Below are 27,898 nucleotides of genomic sequence, written 5' to 3' on the forward strand. Positions count from 1 at the left end.
CTAACATCATGACATCGGCAACTACGACTGAAATGAACACCTGACCATCGCTACTGGACCTTGGCACAGTGACAGAGCGTTGCATTGTCCGATAAATCCCAATACCTTCTTCATCATGACGATGGTAGTGTGCAAATCCGTCGTATTCCAACGTAACAGCTCATTGACACCTGTACTGCGGGACGGAGAGAAGCTGGCTGCGGCTTAATTATTATCTGGGGAACATTCACGTAAGCATCCATGTGTCTAGTGGAGCTCGAGCAAGGCACAATAACGGCCAAGGTGTATCGCACTCTGCTTGCAGACTACGTACACCCCTTCTTGATGACCATGTTTCCTAACGGTAGTGGCATTTTTCGACAAGATAATGCACCATGGCACAAGGCCAGAAGTGTGATGGAATGATTCGAGGAACGCAGGAGCGAGTTCTAAGTGATGTGCTGGCCCCCCAACTCGCCGGATCTGAACCCAATCGAAGGTGACGTCAGGGCGCATCCCCCCTCCCCGGAGTTTACGGGAATTAGGTGACCTGTGTGTGCCTATGTGGTGTCAACTCTCTCCAGCGACCTACCAAGGATCATTGCATGCATGCCAAGACGCGTCGCCGTTGTTATCCGTGCCAAAGGTCGACATATTGACAATTAGGTAGGTAATCATAATGGTCTGGCTGATGTGTGCGTATATTTTAACTCGTAAATTTTGTGTCGACCCGAATTCGAGTCGAGTCAAGACAGAAACATATTTTCGAGTCGAGACACGAGTCGAGACAACATTTTCTCGAGACGAGTCGAGACAGGCTTAAATCTCATCCCTAGCTGACAGAGGTTTAATAATTCAGTTTGGAGAACAATGAAATGTGTGGACAATCTTATAATCCTGCAGAACCTAGAAAGTAATTTAAGAAGTTTGTTAGTGATCGTGTGTGGGTACCTATTAAAAATATGCTAACGAACATATCAATTCTCAATCTTATAACTACAACAAACAGATCACATAACGTTCAACAAAATCTTTCTGAAAAAATTATCATGCTACTTAACAATCATTCAGATCAGAAAAATGTCAATGGTGTTTGTTACAATATGTTTGAAAGTGTAGAGTCACTAGTTAGCAAGCGGTGATAAAAAGAAAAAGTGACAGCCACGCACAAGCAGGCTGGAGGAATTTTTGTTTTTTAAACCAAGATTTGGGCTGCAAATGAATACAGTAATAGTACAGTATATAGAAATAAAAAATAAAAGGAATAAAAATGGTCAATCAACCAAAACAAACTTCTATTAGATCACTTCATATGTATTTCGTCATGACCCTAATTTTCATTTCAAGTGAACCTTAATGATACAACTTACAGAATCTTATTATGCAATTTATCTATAACTGTGTAGATTTAACCCGCCGTTGCACGCGCCGCGGAGTCATACTCCGCGTATAGAGGAATATTAGTTTTCTTAAAACTGTTAAAAGAGTTTATGCTGTAAAATATACTTGAGCAATCGTTAAAAAAAATCAAAGAAAATATTAAACAATTTAATATCGCTTCGAAACAAAATACATATTAAAATAAGATAAATAAATATTGCGGAGTGAGACTCCGCGCTCGTGCCTTGATGTTACAATTGACCACGCGTGCTATGGAGGGTTAAATTTAAATAAGTACATAATTAACTAATTATGCGCAATTTGCATTATCCTATTGGTCTTCAATAGATTATTTCATCTTGCATCTTTGGGAGAACACACACCCACGAATTCAAATATCAGGGAAGTTATTAGCAAATACAATATACTGAAGGTGAATTATTGAAATGAAAGATATTTCTAGCATTACGTACGACATTTATGCTCCAAGACTAAGGGAGATGGTGAAACTGATAATGAGTAAAATGGTGGAACAAAGAGGAGATGAAACGAGAGGAAACCAACGTATAGTATTTGTTCCCCACAAAGTTTACTTTGCATGAGCTAAGATTAAAAGATGAGGCCCAGCGTTGAACACTCTACCTCTGAGCCACTGCGGTTTCTACTAGATGAATTCATGTCTTAATACCTAAGTAATACAGCTGCTGCTCGTCAATAAAATACAACTGCTCGTCACGCGAATAGATCATTTTATTCATTTGCTACACTATGAATACGAAGAAAATAAAAACTAGTTGTTGCGTGCTTATACAGCGATGCTTCCGCCCACATCGACATCATTCACAGGACTGTGAGAGTAGGGACTTCTTTTGTAATAAATACATTTTCGATCATGTGATGCTTTTGTTTTTAAACAAAAATCCGAAAGAGTAACCCTGATTTGTCTCACTCTCTCCTATATTTATCCACACTGCTTTTGCTTTGAAGTTTTCACTAATTATATTTTGCCTAATTAATTAATATTTGCTGGATTAATATGTTATTCTTTGTTTCCATTGAAAAAAACAACGTGAGTGATTAACCTACCCCACAAATGTTCCAGTACTTTATTTCCTCTAAACATATATGTGCATGTAGTTGAATTTATTACAAATATCTTTGTTCCTACCATTGTTATTAAGGAAGAATCATGCTCCGTAGTAATTTCTTTTACACATATATTTTTAACAAAATATACGATGGAGGCTGAAGATGAGAATAGAGATCATCACTATTGTTAGGTGGAGGTTAAAGATGACATAAGGAAACGTTTTACCCCAAAATCTTGGATTTACATCTCAGAACATTGTTTCTCCACTACTCAACAGGTTTAGAGGATTACTAATATCAAGTTACTATGTAACATGTAACATGAAATAGTATATTTCTCTCATAATATACTATTATAGAAGGAAATCCAATCTAACAAAAAACGTACAAAATTTTCAAGAATAGAATTTTCAGTTTCTAAGAGTGGAAATAATCATTAGATGTCATACTGTAGTGCAAGCTTACAGCATACTAAATTTGGTATATTGAAAGTTATATCAGTCAACATGTAAATGAAGATATAATCCTATTTTGAAAGCGTAAAACGGATTATGAAGAATGTTTAAATGAATCCAGAAACCAAGATTACTTTACGGAACATTAAGTGCAAATGACGAACATGTATTGTAGTTCGATAACAAAATATTCGTATATTTAACTGCAGTTTAAATCTCGCTTTTATTATTTTGGTGCACCGTACTCGTATCCAATAAAATAACTGCTATTGTATTTCAATAATATTGAAAAACAACTTGTTTCATATAGTATTCATATTTTTAACTGATATTTCAATGAAAAATAAGATGCTTTGATTATATTTTACAAACTTGAAATTTTATTTGGTTTCTAATACCCCGATTTCTGTTTTCTCTCTCTCTCTCTCTCTCTTTTTTTTTTTTTTTTTTTTTTTTTTTTTTTTTTGTAATATTACCCTACGATCAATTGCATTTGCTCATTTTTGACAATTCTCGGGTAGAGCAAGTGTTAAGAATATACGACAAAAATACACTTGCACATACAAAATATACACACACTGGTTTTGGAATATGCTAGTTATATACAGAAATTTAAGAGTTAAAGCAGATCTATTAAGAATATGATTACAAATTATATTCAATATAATATCCATTGTCCAGAATGTATGTATCAAATCCTTTGACTCAATAATTTGAATTCCATGTATTTTCCACAAAGATACTGACAAGGGACCATCCCGACTTAATGAATTCAAATGCTGAAAATGATTGCTAGCACTGGATTCAGCACCAAATGAAACAGAATTTGTTTAGTAGCGACCGTATACAGGGTGGGAGATAAATGAGGGCAAAGTGCGAAGATAGAACATACATGCCATGTTAATTTTGAAACGAGTAGAGGGATTGAATTCAAATGTTGGATATGAAGAATGCATGTAGAGCTCCACTGAATAGGCGTAATGTGAACAGTATTCTAACTGTCAATTGTATATAACTGCTTGTGGACACCGCAGTATTACAACTGGCACGTTTTGTTGGAGGGTGTCATAGATATATTAGAACCCTGAATGGAATAGGTGTCTTTGTGCAAGGTACCACGTAAGCATTCATCCAGTGGAACTGTATTTCTTATTCCGTTACACGTTGCAAACATTCTACTTGATATTTGGCTTCATGGCTTGGCTTGACCATTGAATTTTTGTAAAAAAAAAAAAAAAAAAAAAAAAAAATGCTATTAAAATGAGGTGTCACATGCTATGGTTTTCATTTTTCAAAACTTCACTTTAATTCAAAATGGCGAATTTCAAGATGGCTGCCCTCAAGGTTACCCTTACCGTACCACTTCCCTCTAGACCTAATATGTATTACAGAACATTTTATTCACTTATTATCATTAATACGCGGGTTAGAAGCGGAGGTAAGGGACTTACGCACATAGTAAGTATAAACAATTAATATGCCTGTAACTTTTCCCTAAATGTGTGTATCTTAAAACTAACTTCACCGTTGTTTTTCTGATTAAATTCTAGTCGGAAATTATGTATCATATTACCCTATTCTCATTTAAAAAACTTGACCTTAATTCAAAATGGCGGATATCAAGATGGCTGCCGTCAATGTAATACTTATCATGCGACTTCCTCCTAGGCCTTATATGTATCCACATGGTTTTTCTTCACTTTTTTCATTAACACTCCGTTTACAAAGGATAATAAGGCACTTCTGCAGTAATCTCTTCTAATAACCACATCACAACTCTGCGTTCCACGAATAACACTAAGGTCCACCTCCTGAAGAAACAAAGGCAGATAGAAACATGGAACCTTTTGAAACCTTCAAGGGACATAAAAGGCAACATTATGCTAGAAGGAGAATCCCCCACAAGGGGGGCTAAAGAGGCTTACTGGGGGTAACTCAAAAATTTTAAATAGCAACCCCCATCGTGTGGTACCTCGTTTGAAAGGTAATCACGAGTAAAGACCACTTGTGAAAATTGTAAGTCACTAGCATGTACGTAGCCAACATGGCGGTCATCCGTAAAGGACGGTCGAAGTGCAAAAATGAAATGAAATGAAATTTTGAGTTTTACGTCCCACGCTTATGCCGGTTAGGGTAAAGGAGACGGTGATAATGAGTAATGAATGAAATCGTGGAATGAAGAAAGTGGGAGGAAACGGGTGAACTCCGAGAAAACCCACGCACACGGTGTTTGTCCACCACAAAGTTCATTTGGCGGGAGCAGGGTTTGAACCCGAGACCCCTAGCACCAGAGGTGAACGCTCTACCACTGAGCCACCGCGGATCGGTCGAAGTGCGTTCAACGAATAACACTAAAGCTCGTCTCCAGAAGAAACGAAGGCAGATAGAAACATGAAACCTTTTGGAACCTTCAAGGGACGTAAAAGGCAACATTATGCTGAGAAGGAGAATACCCCACAAGGGGGGCTAAAGGGGGTTACTGGGGGTGACTCAAAAATTTTAAATAGCAACCCCCATCGTGTGGTACCTTGTTTGAAAGGTATCACGTGTATTGACCTGTTCTGGAAAGTGCATGTTGATTGCATGTCCGTAGCCAACATGGCTGCCATCCGTAAACTATGATCGAAGAAACATTGCAAACATGTAAGCAGAGAGTAACATAGTATGATTTGGAAAATGCCTCGTTAATGCAGGAGATGCTCGAAGTGTGCACCGCCCACTTCCTGGCTCCGCCAACACTTGTATCTGTGTTTCTTCCGTAGCAACACTAGGGTTTCGAGGCTTTGGGGCATTGGTCACACTGCCTGTCGTAAAGAATTTGATTAATAAATGGCGTACAGAAGAAACACTAATTGGGTTGCGCACATTTTGTTCATTGAACAACCGTGCTGTTGCATTGTACGAACGATTCGTAGCACCAAAGAGTAAGACAATTTCAATTCTCTGTTCAAGAGACCACATTATGTATGCAATGTAGGATGGTCAAACGCACCAGCACAAACATACGTCTACGTCCTTCAGATCTACTGTTCCGGGTTGTAATGTAGCGCACTGTTGGTCGAAAAAGCACATCTGAAAGTGGCGCACGAGTAAACAGAGTATTAATAGCTTTGCTAAAGTACGTGTGTCCAACACCAAAGCGCCACCACGAGCAAATCGTCGTCATGAACTACATCTCCTCGTCCGTAAGAGTAGCAGTTCGACAGTAGCGCAATGGTAAAGTGTTGGTTCAGTACACGTGCGGTTCGGGGTTCGAGCCTCGGAGGGTTCAGATTTTTCAATAATATTGTTGTACTCTCTTTTCTATCGGTTTCAGTTCAATTTGCATGTTTTGTATTTGCAATACTGTTATAGTGTTAGTTGTGTGGTATGTGTATTGTGCATTCGTTCCGAACTAGACCTACGTTAGACTTTAGAGTTTGTTGTGGACACGGCCTGGTCTCTATACCCGATTACTTTTCCAGCGAGGTACCACACGATGGGGGTTGCTATTCAAAATTTTTGAGTTACCCCCAGTAACCCCCTTTAGCCGCCCTTGTGGGGGATTCTCCTTCCCAGCATAATGTTGCCTATTATGTCCCTTGAAGGTTCCAAAAGGTTTCATGTTTCTATGTGCCTTCGTTTCTTCAGGAGGTGGACCTTAGTGTTATTCGTTGAACGCACTGTATATAACATGCACCATGACAAAAATTTCTGTCATCGCACATAATGCATACATGCCCTCAATCAGCAAAATAATAATAATAGTAATAATAATAATAATAATAATAATAATAATAATAATAATAATAATAATAATAATAATAATAATAATAATAATAATAATAATAATAATAATAAGTAATTGAAGTCGGAGCCGGACATTTTGGTGATATCCCTTGTCAGAAAAGAAAGTACAAAAAATGTGAATAATTTAATAGCCACTATCTTTCCACCTTTCAGATTCACGTTCCGCCATATAGGCTGAAGGGGAATAAATGAAATGATGGAAAAAGTAGATAGAATCGAGAGATCTTCGAGAAAACGCCAGATTTATTATAATGAACCATAGTTTGTTGATCACAACGTATGTTTTGGTTTGTCATTGGTTGACAAAAAAATTATTGTAAGATGTATCATTCAGTCATAAGTTCACAGGTTACATTAACGAAGTTATATACTGTAGGGTGACATAATCAAACGTACTCTTTTCTAAAGAAACGTTACACAAATACTTATATAACAAACTTTTCTACTTTATTTTGAATAGGTGTGACACAGCATGCCGTTTGTGTTACATAGAAAAAATCACATCTTCAAGGTGATATTTCTTGTCCATCGTAAGTCATGCTTCACACATGTTCTAATGTCTCCTGAGTAATGTGCAATGAATAGCTTTCACAGCTGGTCTAATGAACGAATCAGTCAACGTAAACTTCCTACTTTAAATATAACCAGAGAAAGAAGTCTCATGCTGATAGACCGAGGGAGCCAAGGCATATCTAGAAAGCTGGAAATAAAATGACCAGGAAGCAATAACCGTTGGATGCTTATGGAATATCTCTAGTGTTGTAGGCTATAGTTCCATATTATTGGAGTCACACATTATGTTTCAGTAATTGTAGAAGAAACATAATGTTGATAATTTGAATGGAAGGATTAGATTTCACTGTTTTTGTTAGACCTCATTTAAAAGAAATAAGGACTAGTAACGATACGCTTAAATGTTGCACATCACTCGAGGTCAACGGATAGGTCGATTTTACAACATTTGTATCATAGCTGTTTATAAATGTAATCAAATGACTGTCCAAAAAAGATAAATAGAATGAGTATTTTCTTGTATTACTTTGTATACAGATTTTAAAATAAATTTACCTTTTTTTCTTATAAAGTGAATATTGCAGCTCTCATATTACGAATAAAAGAGGAAAAATGAAATGTTTACGTAAAATGAGATTCCATGGAAGCGTTTCCAAATCAAATCACTGCTTGAGAACGATTACGCAAAAGACAACAAAAACATCCGATACTTAATTTGCTTTCACGATAATTAGTGTTCTGCTTCTTCTATCATTAGTGTTATTGGACAAGTGTGAGAAACAAGATAAGCAAGTAATTTAACGTTGTCTTTTGTAGTAGAACTACCCAGCAGGAAGTCGAAAGCAAAGGAGGAGAAAATAAAGGTGCAATGGTTGCTTACAACATTTTCAAGTTTCAAATATTCAATATGTATATTTTTCTAAAACAAAACTCTTTTCTGATTCATTTTTTCCCCATGAAATTTACTAAGAAAACCAGTCAAGGGCGAAACAAACATGGAAGAAAGTAATGAATTGCCCAAAGGGTAACAACGTTAAAAAAAACAGGAAAATAGGAAAAAAAACATTTGAGATTTTTTTCATTTTTTTCTACCTACTTCTTTAATGTAATTTTACGTTGATTAGCAAAGGCGAGAGCAATTTGTTTAGGATGGTCTTCTGTGAAAATGCTGAATCAAGAATGCGTGAATGGGAAATTTTCCCTCTTATAGAAAGAAAGAAGAAAAACACAGAAGGGAAATTAAAGAAGGGACTGAGAGAAGCTGAAAATAAATGAATATTTTCCCTCCAGTATTTTTCTTTTCCCAACACTTTACTGGATGAGAATGAAATGCCTGTCGCTATCTGCTGACCTCACGACGCTGAGAGATTGAGTTCTTTTCCCGGCTCTAAGCCTTCTTTTCAGGGGCCATGTTCATTGTATTAAACTAGTGAACGGCTGCAGATGAGGTTCTTTATATCATCACAAACAGGAAGCTTAAAACTAAATCCCCCGTTGAGAGCATTTCACTTGAGAAATATCCAAATAAAGTTTGTTGCAAGGTTCGCATAAACTTTCCGATGACGAGATGTGATTTCTTTGGAGACTCACGTGTCAAGCGGTATCGCAGGAAAATACTATATTTAGCTGAGGAAATGTAGCCTCTGTAATTTATTTACACGTAAGAAATGTACGGGGGCAATGAGCTGACATTTGTCTTTACTAGGACTTACAAGTGGAAATTGGAATTTACTGTTTAGTTTGCAAAATGGAACAAAAGAATTTTGAAAAGAGAAAACAGAGTGGAAGGTAAAAGAGAGAAATTAAGATAGCTTGTGGGATTTAGATAGCTTTAAGCCATGGTACTGTGTGTGCTTTAATGTATTCTTTTTTTCGGTTATGAATATGATGTTTGAGATGGAAATTCGCTGGGCATATCGCTTATATACAAACAGATTAATGAAAGTGTCTTACGGGGAACACTTAATTTGTTCAGGTGTTTTGAAGATCATTTTTCGGGTAGCAATTTGGGACACAGTTACTTTTTAATTTTTGGCCCTTTTAAACATTTGTATTTTAGCCTTGTGAATCATTATTTTGCCTCGATAAACTCAACGGCTCTTCGAGTTCCCGCATTACTCGTTACTTCCTGTTCTGGTCTAATTTTCTTTGGTCTGATTTGTTTGATCTAAATTCATCGCTCTCCTTAGGTTTTTACTAAACCGGCAAAAGAATGTCTTAATATATTTATTTTCCATACTTTAATTTTCTATTTCGGATTTGAAAAATAGGATTTTTTATTTTCCCTTGTGAAAGTCTTCCGTGTTTATAGTATTTGTTTTTAACTTTCACTATTTTTACCAGGATGTTTTTTCGATATTTTATTTAAAATTTTTCACTTTTACTTATTGTTTATTGTTTGGTTTCCCCGAGAGATTAAGAAAATACTTCAGTTTCTTAATATTACAAAATAAAAAAATGTCTTACTGTTAGTTGTGTGTAGAAAGACCTGGATCGTATTGGAATCGAAAAAACAACAACTTGTATGTTGTTTATTATGAAAATGGTTTCAGATAGTATTGCGAGTATTTTACGTAATGTCTGCATTTTCTGGAGTCTAGACGACATGTAGTTAAAGGGTATTTTTAGATTTACATGACCTGGCGCTTTAATAGTCCTGTTATATTTTACACTATGTCGAGTTCAATTAAATTTGAAAAGGTTATTTGAATCTTGTAAAACGAAATACCTACATGGGATAAACTTCTTATTTCCCCCCATATATTCCGACGATATAGCAAACCTTACACAAAACATTCTGTAATTTTGACTTTCGGTTTGGAAAACCACTTATGATCTGTTGCGGAAGTTGAAAATTCACTTTTGAATACAGCATTCAGAACTTAGTATTCGTAGTATTTGGTATTATGACAAATTTACATTTCTCAAATTTACATGTTGTAAATATATGGTGTCGAACGCATAACGCCTAGTTTTCTCATTACATTTTCAACGTTATTTTAGTTCTCCCAATGTTCTAGTAAATAGTGTGTGTCTTTGCTGTATTCAGTTCCGGTGGGAAGGTGCTGGATATGCTTTCAAAATAATTAACCTTCTTTAGCCTAAAGGATATAATTATGGTACAAAAAACTTTAAAGAAAAAAACATCATTTATAATGTTATTTGAAAAAATACAGTATTTTTACAGAAAATAAACTATGCTAAAGACAGTAAAGGAGATCACGCGAAATGTGTCTTGATGAATGTTTGGACTGCGTTTATAATAACGATTAATAACGGTTGTCCACTCAGCCATAAAGGATTTTGTGCCGGTGAAAGCATCAAAATCGAACAGGTTTCCGGTCTGGTACGACAATGAACTTCGTGACCTTCTTAAAAACAAAAAGCTTGCCTGGACTCTATGGAAATCACATCCGAGTGACTACACATATAAAAACTTTGCTAGAATTAGAAGTCTTGCCAAGAAGGTACAGCGACGTAAATATTTTGAATACATGGACTCAATTGGTGATTTTACTGTTAGTAACCCTAAAGTCTTTTGGTCTGTAATTAAATCTAGAACAAAATCTCCGGGCATACCGGCAACAATTCAAGATGAAAATACTGAAGCGAGTGATGATCAAAGACCAGACCTCTTCAATAACTACTTCTGCAAAACATTTACTTCCCTTTCCTCTACAACCCATCTCCCCCCTCTCCACCCCATCTGTTCGGACACCTTATCCATTCTCTCTACCACCCCGGGCGAAGTTCTGGCTCTCTTGCTATCGTTATCTCCACATAGATCACTTGGACCTGATAAAATTAGTCCTCTCTTTCTCAACAAAACTGCTTCAGTTATTGCGGTTCCTCTATCTATCTTATTCAATAGATGCTTCAAGGAAGGGTATTATCCCACCAGTTGGAAACTGGCTCACGTGACCCCAATATATAAATCAGGACTTAAAGATCATGTATCCTCCTATAGGCCAATATCTCTTCTTTCTGTAATATCAATTATCTGCGAAAAAATAATTAAAGACAGGCTACTTAAATTCACCTCACCTTACATCCATAGTTCTCAGCACGGCTTTCTACCGAAAAGCTCAAGTCTCTCAAACTTAAGTACTCTTCTTTCCTGTGCAGTCAAATGTATGAATAACAATACTCAATTAGATGTTATCTACTTTGATCTCTCGAAGGCCTTTGATTCTGTCAGTCACATTCATCTTCTTCATAAACTCTCCAATAGATTTAATGTACATGGCAAATTTCTCTCTCTAATCACAAGCTACTTGAAGGACCGTAAACAGAGAGTTGTTCTTTCAGGGGCGACTTCTAACCCCCAACCCGTGATCTCAGGGGTGCCTCAGGGGAGTGTACTTGGGCCTCTACTGTTTGTCCTGTATATGGATGATCTCTACACGCACTTATCAGCTCAACCTAGTGGTCTTCTGCTTTTTGCTGACGATTGTAAGTTATACAGAGAAATATCGTGTCTCCATGACACAATTGCTCTACAGGAAGACATAAATTACCTTACAGGCTGGTGTGAAATGTGGCACTTGAAACTCAACAGTAAGAAATGTGACAGTATTACTATTACTTTGAAAAAGTCTCCTATTCCCTCCACATACCATATCAACGATTCCCCTATCACACATTCTGCTAGTCATAACGATCTTGGTGTCATCTTTGATTCAAAACTCACCTTCTCTGACCACATCTCCTCAATACTAAAGAATTCAATGCGCATGTTGGGACTTCTTTATCGATTCACCGAACTACGCACTGTTTCTTCATTAGCAACTTTTTATAAGACTTTAATAGCGCCCAAGATCGAATACTGCTCTCCCATATGGGCCATGGCAGCACCTACACATCTCTCCAGACTTGATTCTGTTCTCAATTTCTTCATTGCTATAGTCCGATTTCGTGTTCCTGCACTTCGAATATTATCTAAGAAGGAGCTCTTGCGACATCTTAATATTCAGACTCCTGAAGTACGCAGAATTATCTCTGACCTGAAATATCTACATAAAATAGTTAATGGAACCTTAAGATCGGAAATATTACTTCAGGAACTATCCTTACGTGTCCCTTCCCGCATCACTCGGAATACCCACCTATTCCATCTTGCCCGTCCTAGGTTGGCTGTTACACAGAGGTCTCTTTTTTATAGAATACCAAACAGTTATAATCAAGTAACAACTGATGTGGACATTTTTTCGAGCTACCCAGTGTTTGAAAGAGCAATTAAACGAGCTTTGACGGAATAGTTTTACTTTTACACTCTTTTTTTCTATGTTGTTGTTATTGTTGTCTTGTTTTTTTTTTCTTTCTTTTGTTAGCATGTCCCTGTGTAAAATGGCAAAGTTATGCTGTATCTGGGAAATTGTTCAATAAATAAATAAATAAATAATAACAAAATAGTTTCGTCTGCATGTTGATGCAACCAGTAATTCTTAAATAGTTTGATAATTGCGTACTAGTGTTACGCTGAATTTACATTTATGAATGAATGCGACGTGGATAGCCATCGCTAAGATCAATGTTACACTTAAAGTTGACAGCAGATGGACTTCATTAACTACTTCGTCGAGATAATCGTTCTAGGGTGTTAAAAGCTTAAATCAATTTTAAAAAATAGCTTTCTTTCAACAGTATCGTGTAGAGTAATTCTTACAGCCCGGATTTATTTGCAAAATGCATGTTTTTATTAGCATGTAGAAACGTTCCGACTGACTTGTAAGAATTTGTTTGAGATGCATATGATAGCGCATATAAGTGCGTATTTTGAGTGAATTTCGATGTGCATGCATATTTCGTAAACTTTGCAGGATACTACATACTTCCTAAATTTATTGCTGCATATTAGCATATTTCAGATTATATCATAAGAAAATAGGTTATATTTAAAGTGAACTGAATCACTCTGTAAACGCCTAAGCGGTTAGCGTACGCGCCTTCGGCGTGGGAGACCCGGGTTCGATTCCCGGCGGGAGCTCATGTGGTTCGGATTCCACGTTAATCAGTAAGTCCACGTCTCATATAGCCTCGCTGCTGAACGGGACGTTAAACTCAAGGTCAACTCAACTCAACTCACTCTGTAAACGCAGATATAGAATAAAATGTTGTATATATAAAATGCTGTATATGATAATAGAATAAAATGTTGTATCCAAAATTAGCCCATCTGACTTGTCTTGCATACGGTCTTCATCGTGTAGCAGAAACAATCAGATGTCAATGTCTGGAAGTAGACGTGCTTGTATCAAATTAAAGAAAGCTCCATCCCCCGTACTTATCTTTCACGAAACTGCGAAAAGTGTTCCGCTACCTCGGCAACCAGTTTTAACCCGATGAGGCTCGTTTTAGAAACTGTGTCGTATATGCAGAAAATTTAAATTATATGAAGACAGTTGTAAACTCACTAAACCCTGATGACGCAACTGCTATTTATGTGTAATAAAAATGTTTTTCTACAAGTGGGACTGAGAACAAAATTAAGTACATAAACAATCACTCCTCGAGAATACATAGAATTATCAGACAGTTGGAATGCCACAACAATGCTCTGCAGCATTCACTCTCCTTGTTGGGCGAATTATCGCAGACTTCGTGCAGTGAAACTCACAGTGTTGCAAAAATACGTCAGATAAACTTAGCCACGTATTCGGTAAAAATCCCGGGTCTAAAATAATCTGTCAGATTGTAGATATACTTAATGGTGAAATCTTGGAATTGGAAGAGGACTTAACAGAAGAAAATATTTGGTGTTTTTCACATGCACCAGTGATTTCTGCTGATGTAGAAAGTAACGTTTCCATCTCCAAAACTGTTCTCACTGAAAACGAAGAGGGTTTACAGAAGAAAACTTCTGGAATACGTTCATAGTTCAAGCAACAGAGGTCATTAAGGTGATATATTTTTATAATATATTAAAATTTTATTTTCTTAGTATATATTTCAGTACATATGTTAAAATTTTTAATGCATATTTTTGATATTTTGCGTGCATATTTGCATGCATATTTCGGGGTTTGTTTGTGCATGGAAATCCGGGCTCTACTTATTATTATTTGTCCATATTGTACCTTATTCTGGTAGAAGGTTTGAATATGATCGTAGAAAATTCGTAGAACGGAAAATAGTAAAAAATATAGACTATGAAAGCGCAACAAAAGACCACAAAAACTAACTGAATTTTGTACGAGAAATAAGCGATTAATAGCAAACACCTTATTCAAGAAACATAAAGATTTATACTAGTCAATTGCCAGAAGATCTGTTGTCAATTGTCAGAAATACCAGATAGATTACAAACATGTGAACGAAGGATTCAGAAACTAAATAAATAATTGCCAAAATTACCCCGATCAAATGTGGACAATGACCAGAACTAATCACGGTAAAGAGTGAGCTAAAATTCAAAAAGATGTAAAATCAGGAGAAAAATGGAGTATTAGAATCAGGCAAGTTGAATAGTAGAGAAAGTCAGAAAAATTTCGCGAAGAAAACAGTAGGGAAGATAACACAATAGGTTAATCCGTGAAGGAGAAAATTAACCAGGGAAAATCGTAGAAGAAACTGGGTTACTTACTACTTGTTATTCCCCCCCCCCTCAAAAACAAGCCGGGGGCCACGGTAGCTCAGTGATAGAGTGTTCATCTGTGGTGCTTGAGATCTCTGGTTCGATCCAGTCTCGCGCCAAGTGTATTTTGTGGTGGACAAATACCGTGTGCGTGGGTTTTCTCGGGGTTCTTTCGTTTCCTTCCACTTTCTCATTCCACCATGTCCTTCATTATTTCATCACTACCGTCTCCTTTAGTCTAGCCGGTACAAGCGTGGGACGTAAAATTCAATGATCTCATCTTTAAAATCAAGTCTGCGCACACCTCGCTGAGACTCACAGTCTTAGCTTGGCAAACCTTTATAATGAAGCTTCCACTTGGCGCTACTGTCAAGTGTGAAGTTCGCGGAGTTCTTTTTCTTCTTTTCTTTATTTTTTTTATTTTATTTATTTATTTATTTATTTATTTATTTATTTTTGAGAGCAAAATGCGTTAAACCTATTTAAATTCATCGCAAGTTGACGAAAGTGTGTAGCGAGTCATGCACGGATGCCAAAAGCGTCCACAAGAGGCATATAGAGTTAGCCGATAAAGTCATGAAAACTACGTTTTGGGATCGAAGGGTTTTATTATTGCTCGACTTCGTAGCTTCTGGGAACACAATAAAAGCTGACATTTATTGTGGCAAACTTCAGACGGCCATGACGAGCTTCAACAACGACGGCAAGTTGAAAGATGAGTTTGAACGTTTCCTCAAATATATAACGGCGAACTGATATGAAATGGGCGACACAAACTGACATAGCGTCTACAGAAATATGTTTAATCGAAATGCTGATTATGTTTTTAAAAAATAATGAATATACATGCTTTAAAATACATGATTGAAAATAAACGTTTCTTCGTATTCCCAAACAATAAAAGTCTCATTTTTGAGATTATCCTCGTGTGAAATTAAGTGTTTTGCGGAACTCGACTAGGGTCTGTCGCTTAACAGTTTCGTACGCTATCATCATGCCACAAATTCTTAAGGGATTCTCAGATATGAGCACCTTATTATCTTTTAATCATTTTTCTTCCCATATCCTCTGGTCCTTTCTAGACCAAATATCATAAGAGACTAAACATTTCAACAACAAGATATACATTTTTAATTATTTTAAATGACAAATCTAAGCATCAGATTTCACGTATATAACCTTAAGTGATTTGTAGAGCTATAATCATTTTGTTATAGTTATTGCAACTTCCATCTCCACATTACACTCCCAATTTTCAAACATCTTTATGAAATCTGTTAGAAATCCTATATAGTATCTGAATTACAAGTTTCTAACACAGTTTGATTTAAGCATTTATTATTATTATTATTATTATTATTATTATTATTATTATTATTTTGATACACTAATGGTAGCAGGAGACTTGACAACTTCTAACCGCAATTTATTTTAAAATGTATTTATGACACAAATATTTAATATAAGACAATCAAATATATAATGAAAATTTAAAATGAAACAGTAAATATCTATTCTTCAGTACTTTGTTCCCATAATGTTCGGCAGGTAGTACTAAATCTTCTGCTTTCAAAGGCTCCAACATGTCTTGTTATTTCACTGTCTTGACGTATGGTACAACATTCATGCCGTAATTTTTCATATAAACATATGGACTGTGAGCTGTCTCTCCATACTCCTTGCTCGGTTGCTATATAAATTGATGCACCAATGATGTCTGTTTTTGCTCCTAACCTCCCTTCTCCGCAATTACAGAAGAAAGATTTCTTCTAGCTCTTTACTAGTGGGTAACGTTCCCGTTATAGCCGACACGTTCCCACGTTGAATGGCTATGCTTATGCGTTGAATCAGGAAACCTTTTGCTCGATTATCTCCTGATTTAATTGATAGACGGTGGCCGATTTCTTTTATAAATTTGAGGCCTCCTTCTTCCCAAGAACCGCTAGACTCAATTGCTATTGCGACAAAGTAATAGTTATCAAGTAGATTGCTATATTTATTCCGCTTTTCGAGCAGCTACGAGTCCAGCTTGTACTGAGGCATATTCTAGGTTGGAGGGGGCATAGGTGTTTGAACATGTGAAGTCCCAAATCAATGCCTTTCCTTTCTTCCAAGGTACTAATGTCATACCATTGGATCTTTTTCCGTCAGATCGGCTACATCCAGTCGGTTTCGTCACTGCTGGGACTCCTGCTGATATTAATGCTCTTAATATTATATCATTTACACTTGAATGACGTGGGTGTCTGCCTGCGCTGCTTTTGCACGACAAACCGTGTAATCCTTTTTTTATCTACAAAGGTGTTACAAATGGGGCAGTGGTATGGTTCACATATATCTGCTCCCAACCGTAGTGCAACTGATACTCGGAAGCTCTCATTGGATAGGTGTAGGCCCAGAGATGGTGATGGTAGAGCTTGAAGCCATGCTCCGTTTTCTGGGGACATGACCGCTAAAAGTCTGGCTTTATCTTCAATGTTATTTGTAGTCTGCAATAAAGAAGCTGCCTGGCAATTAACGATGGGCTGGTCCCAAGCCGACTGATTGTTACAATTTTCGAGAGCCGGAGGGTCTAACCCCACTAAATTTGTCTATTTAGCTATGCAGTCCATCACATCTGGATTGGAGATTTCGTCGTTATCCCATTGAAGAAGAGAACTAACTATTTAAGACATATTGATAATCACGGAAAAGTGAATAACATATAGCATTTAATAGGAACCAAATCTGACGTATGTTTGATGTTGATTGTTTCTTCTCTTTCAGGACAAAGAAAGCCATCTAGAACTGATGGATGGCGTAGTAGTGGATTTACTAAATGCCAAGTGGAATGCATTTGTGAAATTCAGGTTAGCCAATGTGTTTAATCATCATAACATGTTTTTGTCGTTTATTGTGTGAATTTATTTCTTACAGAGCTTGTCCGCAAAGTAATGAAACTGGCTGCCGCGCAGCGCTCCAGTTCCAGCAGCGCGCTCTCCGGCAGGAGAATTTGTAGTGGGGTCTCTAAGCTAAGCAACGCACCGGACGGCAGTCGTGTCCGAGCTCTGACGCAGTAAAGATCACGCGTGGCGCAAAAGCTGTTTTTGAGGTTTTATTACGGCAGACTTTCAGAAATAATTTTGTGAACCGTTATTTTCCACATGTTGAGGTCTTCAGCGATTAATCTTACGATCAAACGACGATAAAAGTCCAGAAGATTTTTCACATTGACCACTTTTTTTTTTTTATCCAAACCACTCGTTGAAGGGTGTTGAGATCGCTTCGTACCTTCAACAGTCTTCCGTCCGTTTTTGAACTCCCTGAATCACCGTAAAATCTGGGTTCTTGACAGACTGTCGTCTTTGTAAGCCTCATTGACCAAGGCAAGTGTCTCAGAAGTGCTTTTGCCCAGGCGAAAGCAAAATGTAATGCAAATTCTTCATTTGTCACGTTTTCTGCCGTGACAAAACTCAAAAACAGCTTTTGCGCCATGCGTGATCTTTACTGCGTCAGAGCTTGGAAGCGACCACCGCCCGGTAGGCGTACGATGCTTAAATCCAACGGCCGGTGACCGCGTTGCTGGAGACTGGGGTGCCGCGCGGCAACTAATTTCATTACTTTGTGGACAAACTCTATGAATCTGCTACGAAGTGCATACTGATAATAATTACTGTAGCATTGAATATTTTAAAAAATTAAAATTGACTGGAAGCCTTGTACCACGAGGACTATTTTTTCAACCTCCGTTAAGCCACCATAGGATAAACGTGAGATGACGAAGCAAGGGTAAGACAAAGTTGTTCATTGGACGTTATCTTCTCGTCATCCCGTTCTACCATCCAATCACTGTGGAGTATCAAGTTCAGTCAAAGCACCCTCCAAGTGTAAACTACATGATACAATTCGATTGCACCAGTCTGATGGGCGTAACATAATTCACAGCCGACGCAACTCATTGTCGAATGAGTAAGGGTTACGGAGGGAACTTTATAGGTGTGATATCTCTCTGCATGCATTTTACAGAGTTTAAAGGAAGGGATATTGACGTACATGACGAAGATGGGTAATGGTTGGGAAACTATAGCAGGAGACGACTTTGCTGAACACGTGAATCATATGGTTCGGGCTAGGTGTAGATTGTGGTTTATGAATTGGCTACTGAGTTTCCTAAAATGATAAGACCAGCGCCTGGAGAAATCGAATTGCACTTACTGAACACTTGGATGCTGCTTAACACGTTTTTAAACTCGATAGTGTAGAACAGGATTTCTCAACTTGGGGTCGCGAAGATAAACACAAGATATAAATATAATTAGAATTTAATACCGGGTAATATTTTTACATTTATTTTAAATTTTGTTCTGATAGGCACATTTTTTAATTTTTATACATACTGTTAAGAACGACAATAGGTCTACTAAACAAAATAGTTCTACTAAACATTTTCAACACGTGCAGAGTTGTTTAAAAATCAATATAAATGAAAGAAGTACGATCTGAAACTAATGAGAACTGCATATTGAAGTACCAGAAAAATACAAATGCATCAAAACCTGGATACTGAAATACAATTAAAATTGAAAGTTAATGAAATACCTGAGCATGGTGTGATTTCACTAGTGCGGCAATGTCCAGTTCAACCTTCGTGACTCACGTTATCAAGTCATTTAAGATATTCAATATTAAAAAAAAAAAAAACTGTCCAAATTTTTAAAAACCAAAATTAGAAATCACTTTATGTTTTTATCATAAGATCTAAAAATTAAGGGAGTTATAAAGTTTTAAAATTTTCAAACTGCCTCTATTTTGAAACAGTATGACGGATCGTATTCGACATTTGTAATATGAATGAACTGACCAAATTTTGTTTTAATCCATTCACTTTAACGAAAGTTACTGTATCCACTATATACAAAAAATGGATTCTACTATTATAGAAATAGACGGATATCGTAAGATCTTTGCAATATGTATATTAAAGATCCCACAGAAGCTTATTGCAAACCACAAATTATAAGAGGGTCGCTGGCAAGAGCATGTGATGAAATGAGGTTCATTATAGAAATTAGTTTGAGAACCAGTGCTCTAGAACAATTGAGCGGCATAGTCTGTCTATCAGTGTGTGTGTGGGTGGGCGACCACAAGGAGTTTTCTCTTGTCCCTGTTTCGCCTTCTTGTGTGGTTTTTCTCTGGTGGCTTAAAAAAAAAGAATAGCCCCATAGGATAAAAAAAAAGAGATAAAAAAAAAGAATAGCCCTGTAGTTTCAAAGTAATCTTTTGAGCTGTGCTTGAGAGCTTCCTAGTTTAGGAGCTATAGAAGTTCAACTTGATTTTTCATCATTAATTCACATCATCAAGATGTAAGTTAACTTCAAATCAGTATTTAGTAGTTATACCTGTATTTATGTTTTTATATATGTCCTGTGTATCGCATTCTTGTTGTTTCAGGTTTTATCGCCAATTTTTTCTCTTCCTCTTCTATTTCTTAATATCATTGGTTTGTTTTACTCTTCGACCGGGGCCTCCTGTGAACTATTGGAATGCAACGAGTACAAGTACAACCTATACGACTCCAACCACCACCATATTCAGCACGCCGATGCCCAACCTCACAGCGGAAGGTCTTACAGGACCTAAGCATAGAGGCATTAGTATGGGTCTCACCTCTATTGAACTTATTCATATGGCTCTGGCAGCAACGGGACACGTTAAAAGACATGTTCCTGAAAATGTTTCTGCGGATATGGTTGGTATGTATATATTGCCATATTTTATTTTATTATTATTATTATCTGTTCTGTTATTATTATTTTCGTTTTGCTTTCAGATGGTTATGCTGTATCATGGAGAAGGTTCTTCAACAGTTTAGTTTTTCTTGTATCATTATGTTATAGGCAAAAAGGAAAACTTTTATCATTCAACACGACAATTATTTGTATACGCAGTGTGAAATAGGGAAGGGTTCCCAATGAAGTTTATTTATTACTTGCAGTTGAGTTTGGTTAGAAGTAAGTGGCAGATCTTGTTCAAGAAATCCTGGCCACATATCTCTCTCTTTAGGATCTACATTTTAATCCATCCGGAAAAAAAAAATTGAAACATAAATTTGAAGTAAAGATTTCCATTTGGAAAAGATGATTTCTGTGATATAACAGCACCTATAGAAACACATATAAAGTAACGCGTCTCTCTTCAGCGGGAGAGATCTTGGAATCGATTCCCGGTTAGAGTTCACGTGGTTTGAATCCCAAGTAATACTGAAGGGTTATCTCCCATATAGCATCGATCCTGTTAGAAACGTTAAGTGTTTTCGGACAGAAATGTGTGGGGCATTACCTTCCAGTCTTGAAACTACAGTATGCACTTTGGGGCCTTAGGACTCTTGTGGGATTTCCTGTAGGAAAGAATTCAAATTTGAACGCATCATGATGGTTAGAAGTTCATCTTAAACTGTTGATCCAGCCTCATATGGCCTCGGTGCTGTAAATAGCGGCACTACCACATCCATGTGGTAAGCTCAACAACCAAAAGAATGTGTGTCTAGTTGTTTGCAAAACAAACTATACCTTCATCATCAACTTGCTAATCTTCAATTCATAGTGGACTGCATCGCTATTTTACTTTTAATTAACATGTTTTCTGACACAGCTATACATACATTTTAAGTTGAATTAGTAATTTAATAGATTAATAAATTTTATAAGAAAATCAGCCAATGTCTCACTTTAAAGCTTAGATCTCAAAATTTATGTGATGAGACTAACGAAAAGTGCAGTATTTTAACCCAAGATTAATTACCAATTAAGAATATTACCGCCAACTTACCTGAATATTTATTTTACTTCAAGACAAATAAATTTTATGTAGATATTAATAATATGTTAAAAATATTAATAGCGAAATGACCTACACGTGAAAAAGAAATTAAAATATTAACAAAGGTAATAAACTCGGTGAACCAAACTCAGAAGCTCCCTCTTGTGCGAAGCTATGAAACACAGCCTCTGTTGCCCTGATCTTCGTTTCTTAGACGATGTGTCACTCGCTCACTAAATTTCGTTCAGATACTGCCAGTACCTACCCAGTGATGTTATTCTAATTTTTTAACAACCCGTTTTGTATATATACATACATATCAATATAACGTATATATGCGAGGTATGCACAGGCTTGGACACAGGCGTAGGCCGAGTTCGGACCGTAAATTTTTAAATACACAATCATATTTCTCGGGTTTTTCGGGCCTAACTTTGTAATATACTGGACAATGATATTTGTCGGACCGTTCTTTCTGGAGAACTTTTAAAGCACATCTAAATTTGTAACTTGTCAAGTGGATCTCGATATTCTTTTATATAAGGGATCTTTGGTAAAACGAAGTGCTTAAAAATCAACTTGTTGAATAGGGATTATATATTGTTTTATAATACATTTCATGTATGGCAATTTTTTTTTTTTTTGAAATGTATATTTTCATTCCCATCAGAAGATGGGCGGGCCGTACAACGTAACGCCTTCTCTGGGGCACATTCATTGGGAGATAGATACCAGGATTTATTTATTTATTGCTATATTTATCTGGTTAGGCATACAGAAGAAGTCGACCTGAGCATGGTATGTAATGCATACGATGACATGAAATGCAGTAACAGAACACAAGGATATACATATGATGTTAGTTGCAACGAGGGTGTTAATCTTCTGCTCTTGGATTATTCAAGTGAGAAAAGAGCATATGCAATATTGAGAAAAGAACAAAGTACATAATAAAACAATATTTTCCTGCACACGACACTACATTTTACATTGTTTTGCCATAGCGCGAAGAGAAGCGGTCTTGATGTAATCTCTTCCCACACTATTTGCATAATTTAGGCACAATATGTTTGTAAAAGGCTGTCCTCTCAAACACATATTGTATTGCAGGTCAAGTAACATAAATACATGTATATTATTTTTGGTATACAACATAATAGCTGCTTCCCAAATGTTTCTCTCTTACTATACTTCCCTTCTCCCAGGGAATGAAGGCTGATGTAATAATTGATTGTCACCCAATGGGGTTTCCAAACAGCTAATCATCCTTTCTAGTGTAAGTAACCTCCACATTCTGGCAGAACTTTAGTCACAAATCACAATTGCATATAAGACTAATAATATATGAATATCTATGAACTATGGCTATATTTGTTTTGAACTTAGATTGAGTTAGATTTAGTATTTTATACCTAGACTAAATATGAAACGCAGACATTGTGTAAGAATAGCATAAGCTACCATAAGAATTAATTTTTTTATAACAAAAGGTGAAACTAAATATGCGTCGAATGACCTCTGAAAAGTTCGGAAACTCAACTTCATTTAAATCAATTTTATTGTCATCAAGTGTGGATATTATAAATAAAATGGTGTTTCAAGACGCACACACATTGTTTAGTTTAAAAAGCAGACAGGATAATAGAGAGAATTAGGAAATTTCTTATGCCAAACCGCGCATTAGCATATATATCGTTTCAGGCCAATGTTCCAAACATAAAAAACTCTAAGGAAAAGATACTCAGCTAATTACAATATAAATTAAAGACGGGAAAAACATTATCCTTTGAATGACACAGCATTAACTTAAACAAACACGTAAACTTCATTTTTTAAAAAGAAACTCTACATTTACAGGAATTAAAAAAAAAAAAAAGAATATAAAAGCTAAAATTTCCTTCTCTTTCATATTACATAGCTCGCCCAAAAAAATATAAGAATCGATGGTTTTAAAGATATTTGCCCTAGCTGATGTGTTGTTAATACAGAAACGTAAATTTTTACAATTAAAAAAATATATGGCAGATATGTATTGGAAAGAAAAATATGCTCTAAAAGTGAAACATTGGCATGTAAAACGTTATAAGTGTCACGCAGGAAGTTTTACAATGTAATCATATGAAACACTTAGATTTCTCTTACACATTTTTCTGTTTTCCCATTATGTATATTTTAAGACAAGTTTCTCTCGAAATTAGAGCCTTCGATCTGCCTTAAGTAAATTGTATATAAATTTTTATTATTTTTTTTTTGATTAGTTTGAATGCTAATTTATGATTGGTGTTTTCATTACTTTTATGAAGAAATTTTAAAACTACAATAGAAAAGTAGAACAATAGAACTTTTGAAGTGGCAAGAATGTCTGATCATTGAAGAATAATTAACTTATTGTTTTCAATAATAATATTGGGATTGCTCTTTTGCAGAAAACAGTACTTACAGAAGCACAGGATCTCCTGTGATTAGAACAGTCGATCACAGCATCACATCTGGAGCTCTTGTCTCATCAGAAACACCTTCACCTGCTGTAAATGTCACTGGTAGACACAGAGCAAGGGTTACTGAAATTCCTTCAACATCCAGCCCTTCATCGTACGCCACAGGAAGTGTGCATCCAACATATACACCCTCCTGGTATGACGACTGGTTGAACGCCACTGGGAATGGCTCAGAATGTAGACTTCTAGCACTGGACACTGCAGGTGCTAAAGTTAGAGTCACTGGAGAAGTATTTTTGGAGTTCGGGGCCATTTTGTATATTGCAGCTGCACTGCGGGAAGCTAGATTCCTTGGGCTTAACATGTTCATAGAGAATTTGGTAAGTAGTTATTAACTTTTAAAAATGTCATTCTAAAATATCTTGTACTCTTCCGCAAAGGTAAGTAATTCTTAAACTTTTAATTCAAATTAAAACTTCTGATTCTCAATTAGAATTTGTCAAAAGTTAAGATGAGCTATTGCTAACACAGCGGCGTCCATGTCTCCACAGTTAATGACTTTATTGTTAACTCTTTTGTCAAATCCTTTTCAATAAGAAAAGGGGCAAAAACTGTTTCGAAAATTAGTAAGTGGTTTAGAATGACCCCTTTTTGTCCTAGGCTGTGATTAAGCCATATACTCCTTGTACTAACTATACACTTTTCGTGCTGAATTTTAGTTGGTAACTTATTTAAATGACTCAAAAATTTATCTTGACCTCTCCAAAATTTCATTATCTCCTCTTTGAACAAACCTGGAAAAGTATTATTTTTCAAAAATTATACAGAAATTTGCATTTGCACGAACTAGTAAGAGAAAATGAATTTTTCTTCTTTATCGTGGATCTTTTGTCTTTTACCGAAATGATTAACATTGAAGTCTGCTACCTAAAGTTAATTCCTGGCAAATATAAGTATTGTTTATATTTTACGTTCAACAGTAACTGCATGTCGACTCTAGTGGTCCAATTAGGAATGAAAACAGTCATCGGTACACCGTAGTTATTTAAGCAGGAGCACAATAATGTATAGGTTATATTGTATATTTTTAACACTGAGACATCCAGTTTCTTTTTCAATTCTTTTTACTCGCAACTGCACATTGTCAATTTTTATACTTATGGTAGCAAAGAAAAGGTAAGAGAAAGGAAGAATACAGTATGTGGCTAATTTGCAGAAAACTTATGTAGAGTAAAATATGGAGCTACTGCAAAGTTCATACCTATGAACAAGGCTGACTGTACGTTTTTTTTCTTTTTGATAAATTCTAAAAAGAAATCGTCGTAACACGGGATTACAAATGAAACATACTGCATGTAAGCAGAATCCATTTCCGATATACTATAACAAGGACGGCGGGAGGCTTGAACAGGACTCTGACTTCGCCAATATGTTCTGGTGACTGTATCTCTTGTTCATTCACGTTTTTTTTTTTTTTTTTTTTTTTTTTTTTTTTTTTTTTACAAATACCCATATGTAGGTAGTTTACAACCCTGGATTTAAGAAACTGCAACCCTTTTATTTCTTCGCATTCAGTATATGGCTAAACAATAGGGCCACGTCCGCTCACATTGAACTACCAGCAACGGAGTGCAGCGCGCAAAACTAAATACACTGCTTACGCTAGCAGCCAAATAAGCAATAGTTTGAGCTTCTTCTGTAGCACTAGTAACGTGCTAACTAGAAAATTAGGTAACTGAGGGACTGTTTTAGGTATATATCTTTAAATTTCTCTCTCGTGGAAAAGTATTTTTCTCTGCATAATATTCTTCAATCTTGGCTTTTTAAATTGCTTCCATGAGACAGGGATCTTGTGCCCAGTGATGCCAATGTACCCTATTTTTCGCTAAATCTAGCCTATTTGAAGAGGCATCAGCTATAGAAATCTACGAAATACTTATAGATTTAAAAATAGCTTATTTTATGAAACCCTTTTGCAATTGTTGGCTTTTTTTTATTAGCCGTTAAATTAATTCTAAAAATACTTTTTCTTTGAAAATTTAGTGTTAGTTTTAAAACTTAGCTTAGTTTTCATTACGTATTATCGTATTAATTCATTTCTCTAGACATAGGTAGGCTTATTCAGAGTCGTTCTGAGGCGTGATGTTTCCTGCAGTAGTCAAGCCTTTAGAATGACGCTAATCGTGTCAAAACAACTCTGCATAAGGCGGCCAGTGTTTTACTACACTTATTTTTTATTCCTCTTCTCTCTCTCCCCACCCACAGATTTACAACTACATAACAATACTAGCCCTACTTAACTACAACTTAAAAAGAATTTTAAAATCGCTTCAGTAACGGTCCCGTTCTCTACTTTTTAATTATTTTAATTTTATCATTTCATTGCAATAATGAAAGTTTTCTAATACAATTTTAGTAAACTGTTCGGTTCTTCAAACTACAGAAATTGTTTATTGAAGGAAACAAATAGGATAACTAATTAACTTAAAAACTCTCAATGCAATCATGATGATTAACCTGGGCAGAGGCGTATTTAAAGAGGCCTTCCGGGCTTAAGCACCCCCCTCCCCCGAAATCTTAATTACCATAGTAAAGTAATTCAAATATCTTGCCGAATTTTCACATTTCCAGGCAAAGCTCCCCTCCCAAAAGTTAGCGAAGCCCCCCGAAATAAAATCGTAAATACGCCACTGCATGTGCGTGTTCGGGGAAATAAGAAGTGTTTGTAAGGAGTATGACCTGCCGAAAGAAGTATTACTGAAAATTGGGACAATGACAATCTACACAAACACAACCAAATCACAATCCAACGATGGTGCATCGAGTTCCAGCGCCTCGGCTAGCTGCGACGTCATCGATGATGCCTTATTTCAATTGAACTGATAACATGGTTTTAACTTTCATAAATCAGATTAATTGTTGATGGATTTTAGTATAATTTAAAGCCATGTATGTGCTTGTTAGTCTTGAGTGAATAAAATTCAACATTTCAAATTTTATTATAACTCATTTATAATCCTACAAACAAAAAGGGGTTTAAAATCTAGAATGCGGGTTATAGGTTAGCAGTTCAAGATCTAGCCATTCTTTACGTAAAAAAGCTTATTTCTGAAGGCCATCTAGCCAATTTTCTTCAGAGGTTGTTGGCAACACTGCTTCTGGCACATGCAAAAATAGGTAGTAATAGGTGGTATTATCTCTCTCTCTCTCTCTCTCTCTCTCTCTCTCTCTCTCTCTCTCTCTATATATATATATATATATATATACAGGTAGTTTCAAAACAACACCGATAACGTTTGGGAGGTGATTCCTGACACCAAGTTACGACAAAAGGCATAGACCAATCTGGGTGCAGAAATCCGTTATTTCGGAGTTATATTCTGCCGAAAACATGAAAAATGAACTTTAAAGGTACATTGCTTTCATACTATGGGACCTTCTGTAGTCGGGTCAAGACTTCATTTAGGAACTAGAAATTTCCCTATCCAAATATCAAAGTTTAAAAAACCTGCAGTACTTCCGTAGCAATTTTTATAGTAATAGTTGATGAGTACTTCAAATTATATTCCCGTAGCTGAATATACAAATTGTTGCGTGAGTACTTCAGGATTTTAAAGTCCACTTTTCATGTTTTCATCAGCCTATAGCTCCGAAATAACAGATGTCTGCATCCAGGTTGGTCCATACTTTTTTTCTTATCTTGATGTCTTGTGGTGTATATATATATATATATATATATATATATATATATATATATATATATATATATATATAGGGTGCGGCAGCTGCTTCAGAACTCATAATATAAGTGACACAGTATCTTGTAGATCATAGTAACACATCCCTTTTTGTTGCAGGTAAACATGCAAACCTTAGGCTATTTC

At 36.1% G+C, this 27,898-nt stretch overlaps 1 protein-coding gene across 1 annotated transcript in view; it reads left to right on the forward strand.

Moving 5' to 3' along the window:
- The window catches only part of nan (transient receptor potential cation channel subfamily V member nanchung), a 743,452-nt gene that overhangs the window by 450,777 nt on the left and 264,777 nt on the right, over nucleotides 1-27,898 (forward strand). The window contains exons 9-11 of the mRNA XM_081734312.1: nucleotides 17,545-17,627; nucleotides 20,209-20,510; nucleotides 24,003-24,394. Of these exons, the coding sequence (XP_081590438.1) occupies nucleotides 17,545-17,627; nucleotides 20,209-20,510; nucleotides 24,003-24,394 (777 nt within the window). The remainder of the gene's footprint in view (nucleotides 1-17,544; nucleotides 17,628-20,208; nucleotides 20,511-24,002; nucleotides 24,395-27,898) is intronic.

This window comes from Thermobia domestica, chromosome 12 (genome assembly GCF_964235325.1).
Source record: "Thermobia domestica chromosome 12, izTheDome1.hap1.1, whole genome shotgun sequence".
Lineage (NCBI taxonomy): Eukaryota > Metazoa > Arthropoda > Insecta > Zygentoma > Lepismatidae > Thermobia > Thermobia domestica.